At 57.4% G+C, this 7,770-nt stretch overlaps 1 gene segment (V, D, J or C); it reads left to right on the forward strand.

The window, feature by feature from the left end:
* Positions 1 to 6,680: 6,680 nt before the first annotated feature.
* On the forward strand, positions 6,681 to 7,770 carry LOC138998120 (immunoglobulin lambda variable 5-45-like). The segment is given in 3 exon segments: positions 6,681 to 6,738; positions 6,840 to 7,212; positions 7,752 to 7,770. Coding segments are annotated over 3 exon segments (438 nt in total).

Below are 7,770 nucleotides of genomic sequence, written 5' to 3' on the forward strand. Positions count from 1 at the left end.
GGCTGTCAGCTGTGACTTCCCCAAACCTGGGCCCACACAGCCCCTCCCCCGCCCACACCAATGGCCATCCTCAGGCAGAGGGCCCTGCCCAGGGCCCAGGGAGGGATCAGATAGATGGGGTCTCATTTGCATAACAGGACCCTCCCTCCCGCAGACTATGAAGAGGGGAAGGGAGAGGTGTGGGGAGCTCTGCTTCAGCTGTGGGGCCACAGGAGGCAGGACTCAGGGATGACCTCCACCATGGCCTGGGCCCCTCTCCTCCTCACCCTCCTGGCTCACTGCACAGGTGACTGGATGAGGGGACGGGGAAGGGGCCTTGGGAAGACACGTGGGCCCTGCTTCCTCCTCTTGTCTCTACACCCAGACTCACCATGTCTGTGTCTCCCCCTCTTGCAGGATCCTGGGCCCAGTCTGCGGTGACTCAGCCATCCTCAGTGTCGGGGTCCCCGGGCCAGAGGGTCACCATCTCCTGCACTGGAAGCAGCTCCAACATTGGGAGTAATAGTGTGTACTGGTACCAACAGCTCCCCGGAAAGGCCCCCAAACTCATCATCTATGGTAGTAACACAAGACCCTCAGGGGTCCCGGACCGATTCTCTGGCTCCAGGTCTGGCAGCTCAGCCTCCCTGACCATCACGGGGCTGCAGGCTGAGGACGAGGCCGACTATTACTGCTCAGCATGGGACAACAGTCTCAACGCTCCCACAGTGCTCCAGGCCTGTGGGGAAGTGAGACAAAAACCCCTCTGGTCTGCGAGCGGGTGAGCTCTCCAGCAGCTGCTGCTCGACCTATGAAGCAGGAGGTCACAGTGTGATTCCCAGTTGGGGCACAGGCCCGGGTAGCGGACTCCATCCCCAGGTTGGGGTGGGCAGGAGACAGCTGATCAATGATTCTCACTCATCCTTGATGTTTCTCTCTCTCTCTCCCTCTCCCTTCCTCTCTGACATCAATAAAAATATATTGATGAAGGTGATGTGATTCACAGTGGGATTCTAAGGATCAAAGTTTGGGAGAGGGAAACTCTAGATTGAGTGAGAACAGATTTCCGTAGAAGAAGAATCTGACGATGTGAACCCAAAGCCTTCCCTCAGGGGCAATGGGATTGTGAACAGGACACTGTAATGACAGCTCAGTGACACCCGGCTCTGTCCGTCCATGGAGCCTCACAGTGACAGAGCCTGACTGTGTCACAGAAAAGGTCACTGAGGACGGGGAGGGTCTCCCGGTGGATGCGGAGTGTGAGCAGGGCCCTCCTGTTTGCACGTGAAGTGTGAGCACCTCCTGGAGGGTGGGGAGCTGCTGCCCTCAGGCCTTGACCGCGGGGAGCCTGTGAGCCTCAGGCAAAGGGCGTGAGCTGTGTCACATGGGCGTCTCCGAGCCCCTGGGCAGCTCTGCCCTCTTCATGCCCAGGTGATATTTTAGGGGGTTGGCCCTTTTATGGTATTTGTAGTTGAAGTTCTCACTTTTTCAGGCTTCGGTCTGGTATTGTTTACTTATCAGGTTTTTGTTGTTGTTGTTTATATCTCCTTCGTCTTTTTGAAGAGGGTGACTCTGAATTCTTGGTCAGAATATTCAGGCACCTCCATTTCTGGGGGTTCCTTAGGGCCCTTTATTGGAGCCCGAGGCTGCTGTCCTTTGTGCTGATCCCTCAGGCCCCGCAGCCCCGCGGGCATTTATGCATTTGAAGGAGCAGCAGCCTTGACCGCCTTTATGCCCAGGAGCCGGGAGGTCACGTGGCTCTGACTCCCAAGGGCTGATGGGATCGCCTCTCTGATTGCGGTCAGCAGGGCCTGTGTGGCTCATGGGGCTGCAGCTGGGCCTTTTCTGTGGCTCTGTGGCTGGCAGGCTTGTCCAGGGGCCTCAGGGGGGTGTCCTCATGTCTGGCCCCGAGTGGATAGGCCGGCCCCAGGGTCAGGGTCGGCAGCGATGGCTCCGGGAAGAGATGTGGCTCAGGGCATCCGTGGAGTCTGCACACCGCTGGCCCGTGACCAGGTGTGGGGAGGGCCGGTTCCCGGGTCCCTGGGAAGGTCCCTGCAGGGACAGGATTTGCCCCTGACCCCGGATCAGAGGGGCTGCCCTGAGGCAGAGGGGGGGCTGCTGGGGCCTCAGCCAGCTGGTCGGGGCGGCCGCGGGCTCTGCAGCCTCCTGAGTGGCCTGCTCTGCTCCGTCCAGTCCAGGGCGGAGAGGGCACCAGGCTCAACCAGGTCCCCACGGGGGCGGTCATGGCACACGGTGGCCAGTGAGCATCATGGCAGCGCAGGGACAGTGGGTGAGGGTGGCCTGGGCCAGGGGAAGGGCCCCACGCTGTGCCACACCCACCTCTCACCCCAGGGGAGGCCACCAGGACAGAGGGTGGTGAGAATCTGCCCCCTCAGGGCCCAGCCACACATGCCCTGCCCCAAAACACCTGCCAGGCCCACCGCTCAGCTGCCATGCTGCCCCTGCCTTCCATGTGCCTGTAATTTTCACTCTTCCCTTAAGTCTCTTTCACCCACAATCACTTTTGGGCATGTGAAGGTGGCTGAGTGGTGACTAATATATAAAGTTATTAAATGAAGCTCTAGCACAGCAATTAGAAACTTTAACCACATTTTTCACAAGCAGGTCCCACATGTTCCCCTTTTCCTCCCAGATAAATGCCAACGTCTGACTGTGCGTTGAGAACAGATCCCAGGAGTGACCACAGCCCACGGCTCATGGAGAACGATGGTGTCAGGAGGAGGAAATATGGACAGGAAATAACAGTGACCCCTGACCCAAGACGAGGACAGCCCACAAGGGCTTCCTCCCCCCCCTGCCCAGCCCTGGGGAAGGGCCCCTTTCTCCTCGGGGCCCTGGGTCCATGGGAAGGAGGCCTCCCGCCACCAGGAGTGAATCCCACACAAGACAGAACTGAGTCCTGCACAGAAGGGGACGCACCTCCACGGGGCTGTGCCTGCTCTGGCCCTGACCTGAGCCCTGACCCTGGTCTAAGAGTTGGTGCAGGAGATGCCACCTGAGTCCTGACCACGGACCAGCCCAGGGAGCTGTGGTCAGACTCCCCCTGAGGACGCCGAGTAGAGACTGAAGGTGCCCGAGGTGATGGGGAGGCCACGAGAGGGGACCCCTGGCCTGGCCCTGGGGCAGGGGCAGTGGGCAGAGCAGTGGGAAGGCAGAGGTGGCCTCTCATGGGTTCTGGCCCCCATGTCACTCAATGGTGTGTCTGGGCCTGGACACTAGAGGGCGCTGGGGGTTTGCTCCTGAGGATCTGGGTGCTCAGAGCTGGGACCAGCCCCTGACAAAGCCCAGGACCCTCTGCTCAGGGCTGTCAGCTGTGACTTCCCCAAACCTGGGCCCACACAGCCCCTCCCCCGCCCACACCAATGGCCATCCTCAGGCAGAGGGCCCTGCCCAGGGCCCAGGGAGGGATCAGATAGATGGGGTCTCATTTGCATAACAGGACCCTCCCTCCTGCAGACTATGAAGAGGGGAAGGGAGAGGTGTGGGGAGCTCTGCTTCAGCTGTGGGGCCTCAGGAGCAGGACTCAGGGATGACCTCCACCATGGCCTGGGCCCCTCTCCTCCTCACCCTCCTGGCTCACTGCACAGGTTACTGGATAAGGGGACAGGGAAGGGGCCTTGGGAAGACACATAGGCCCTGCTTCCTCCTCTTGTCTCTAGATCCAGACGCACCATCTCTGTGTCTCCCCCTCTTGCAGGATCCTGGGCCCAGTCTGTGCTGACTCAGCCATCCTCAGTGTCGGGGTCCCCGGGCCAGAAGGTCACCGTGTCCTGCCAGGGAAGCAGCTCCAACATTGGGAGTAACTATGTGAACTGGTACCAACAGCTCCCAGGAAAGGCCCCCAAACGCATCATCTATGGTAATAGCAACCGACCCTCAGGGGTCCCTGACCGGTTCTCTGGCTCCAAGTCTGGAAACTCAGGCACCCTGACCATCACGGGGCTGCAGGCTGAGGATGAGGCCGACTATTACTGCTCAGCATGGGACGATAGTATCAGCGGTCCCACAGTGCTGCAGGCCTGTGGGGAAGTGAGACAAAAACCCCTCTGGTCTGCGAGGGGGTGAGCTCTCCAGCAGCTGCCTGCTCAGCTCAGCCTGTGACCTGTGGCTTTTGCTTATTCCCTCGCTGACGCCCTGGGCCCAGCTTCATCCAGGGACCCTGCCTGGGGGTGAAGGGTCCTCCCTCCCCTCCGGCCTCCATGTCACTCAGAGCAGCGCTTTCCCAGGCTCAGGGTCCTGGAGGAAGGGAAGGCCTCTCCCCACCCGGGGGCCAGTTCCCTCCCCCTGGGCTGCACTCACTGGGCCTGTGAGGCTGAGATGAGTGACAGCTGGTTGGCCCCGCCCCTGCCTGGGGCTCTGCACTGTGTGCTGTGCTGGAAGGACCCCTGGCCCTGTTCCATCCCATCAGGATTTACTCCCTTTAAGCCATGCGACTGGTTTCCATTTGCTTGGTGATTTTAAGCACAAAAATCGGCAATTCACAGCTGTCACTATAGCAGATTGGGGGGTGCCATGGTGGGCGGTGAAGGGGGTGGTCCCAGTGGGATAAGGGTTCCAGGAGGAGACACTTCCTGCTGTGACTACCTGGCTCTGGGAGTGTGGACAGCATGGGGACCCGGCAGGGGGCGCTGTCACACTGTGTCTGTGAAAGCAGCTGAGAGACTGGATCTTAACTGTTCTCAGCACAAGAAATAGCAGAACTTGTAGCCACGTCTGATGGCTGAGGTCAAGGAGACGCATTCTGGGATGGTTCTGCAGTTTACACCTCACAGCGTCATTATGTCGTACACCTGACACTAATTAATGTTAATTACATCTCAATTAAAAATAAATGAAAATAAATCTGAATCTTCTGTCCACGGAAAAATCAGTACGTGGAGGTTTGTAGTAGCTTTATTACCTCCCTCGCCCCTCCCAGACTGAGAGCAGCCAGGAGTCGGTGCCTGGAGTCTGTGACAGCTGTGAGTGGCGGGATGTCCTCCGATAAGTGGTAGTGTCGATTTAAAAAGGCGAAGTGACCCATCTGGCTTGGCCCAGTGGTTGAGCGTCAACCTATGAACCAGGAGGTCACGGGTCAATTCCTGGTGAGGCAGGATACATGTCTGGGTTGTGGGCTCCATCCCCAGTGGGGTGTGTGCAAGAGGCAGCTGATCCATGCTTCTCTCTCTTCATTGAATATCCTGTCTCTCTCTCCTTCTCCCTTCCTCTCTGTAATCAATAAACATATATCTTAAAGAAGAAGAAAGGCTGGTTTGGAGGTTTTTAATACCTAGATCTTCCAAGGACATGAAGCACCCTTCTTCCTGCTGGTTAGGGTTCCTCCTACCTCAGAACCGCCCTCCCATCTCCCGTGAATGATTTAATCCCCCTCCAGCCTCCATTGGTTTCAGTGGAAACTGCCTGAATCTGTGGCCCAAAGTTTGGGAGGCTCATTGTCCGTGTGACCATCGGAAGCTGGGTGTCTGCTTCCTCACTTGGCTCCCAGGCTGGTCACCCCGAGGCGTGAAGCTGCGGGTCTGGTGTTGACAAGGCCTCTCCAGTGTCCACCGTGAGCATGTCCTGGTCCCTGCAGGAGCCTGGGGAGCAGGCGACAGTTCTCTTAGCTGGTCCTGCGGCCCCTGTGCCGGCGGCTGGCTCCTAGGTAATTGCCCATCAGCTCATCCTGACCTGGAACCTCTGTACTGACATGTTACTTAGGTCATCTGTGTCCACATCTAGCATGATCGTCCTGTCATTTTTGGTATTCTATCATTTCCAGAAGCATGTGTTGCTGTGATAATGGCTTTAAAACCAACAAGGACAGGTAACATCTTGTTAAAAGTTTTAGAGAAATTTGGGTGAAAATGAATCGGAACCATTTGATCTGCTGACCTGTGAGAGGGCCTGTGAAACTGTGCCTTTCCCATTCTGTGAAGTCATCCCTCAGCATTTTCTGTTTTATAAGAACATTGGTCTCTTAGTTACTCCATCATTGATGCAGCCACACTTGTGTCTTCCAAGGAAAGTAAGCATGTTATCAATCTATCTATCTACATAAAAGGCTAATATGCAAAGTGTCCCCTCGGGAGTTAGACCAGAGACCTGAGTTCGATTGCTCGCTATGACGTGAGCTGACCACCAGAGGGCGGTGCAGAACATAGCGGGGGAGCGGTGGTGGGGCGCTGAGCAAGTGAGGGAAGGAGGAGGTGGAGAGGTGGGGAACCTGAATGGCCCTGATCACCAGCAAGGCCTAGGGACCCTTCCTGTGCATGAATTTCGTGCACTGGTCCTCTAGTCTTTAAATTAAGGTTAGAAATCTTTGTGTTTTATATTTTTGCACATGTGACCAGCAGGGGGCACTGTGGGACTGCCCTGAGGTTCATGCAAGCTGCTCAGTGAGGACCATTTACTGACAGGAGCCCCATGGCCATGCTCTGTGCTCCCTGAGAAGAAAGCAGCAGCTGCATCCTCTGAGCAGGGACCCTTGTGTGGTCCCAGCAGGTGCTTCCTCCCAGGGCCCCCCAAGGGTGAGCCCACCTCCGTGCTCCTCAGTCTGGGGTGTGAGCTGAGCTCCAGCCCCAGGGCTCAGGGAGGGGCTGGGCAGTCCCTGGAGGGACTCTCATTTGCATGGCAGCCCCTCCTCTGGCAGAGGGTGGGGAGAAAAGGAGGCCTGGGCAGCCCAGCCCCACTGTGGGCTCAGGGCTGTGAGCACCATGGCCTGGACTCCTCTGCTCCTCGTGCTCCTCTCTCACTGCACAGGTAGGGACAGGCCTGGGACCAGGCTTCTTCCCTTCCTGCTCAGTCTCCTGGGAACCATCCCCTGGTCCCTGCCCATCACTGACAAGTGTCTGTGTCTGCAGGGTCCCTCTCCCAGCAGCCTGTGCTGACTCAGCCATCCTCCCTCTCTGCATCTCCGGGAGCCACAGCCAGACTCACCTGCACCCTGAGCAATGGCTTCAATGTTGGCAGCTACTGGATATACTGGTACCAGCAGAAGCCAGGGAGCCGTCCCCGGTACCTCCTGTACTTCTCCTCAAGTACAAGTTTGGGCTCCGGGGTCCCCAGCCGCTTCTCTGGATCCAAAGACGCCTCGGCCAATGCGGGGCTCCTGACCATCTCGGGGCTGCAGCCTGAGGACGAGGCTGACTATTACTGTATGATCGGTCACAGTGGTGCTTCTCACAGTGACACACACAGATGGGGAAGTGGGACAAAAACCTCGGCCTCCCCACAGTCTTATTTCACAGCAACTAAACCTGTTAACATAACTTCCAAGTGCAAACTATACTTGGAAGTACTTCTGGTTTATAATGCGTCACTTCCCATTTTTTTTATACCATGTTTCTGAAACAACACAAAACTCAATGGTCATTATGTCCCTGAAAAGTGGCCTGTCATCCATGGGTAATTACAGAACCAAAAACAAAACAGGTGAAACAGGGGGGAAGCTCTCTGCAGGGAGTCAGAAGGAGGAAGTACCTGGTTTGTTTGTTTGTTTGAAGTGGCATCATTCCTTGTGCAGTTCCCGCCACCATGTCTATTCCCCAGGCCCTCACCTTGGAGCCTCTGCCTTGCCCGCCCTTCCTCCGGGGAGGACAGGCCCTGAGGCCCCGCACTCAACCTCTGACCCCCACACCCTACAGTGCATCTCCTTCTGCTTCCATCCCACAAAGTGGTCACCCTGGTCACCCTGAGGTCATCGCTTAGTGTCCCCCCCTCACAGGCCCTGGTCCCGGTGGTGCTGTCACTGTCCCTTCCCCTTCTGTGTCCAGGGAGCTGGGGTCACAGTGA

The sequence above is a fragment of the Myotis yumanensis genome, unplaced genomic scaffold (genome assembly GCF_028538775.1).
Source record: "Myotis yumanensis isolate MYYU_CA2020_CCGP unplaced genomic scaffold, mMyoYum1.0.hap1 SCAF_19, whole genome shotgun sequence".
NCBI lineage: Eukaryota > Metazoa > Chordata > Mammalia > Chiroptera > Vespertilionidae > Myotis > Myotis yumanensis.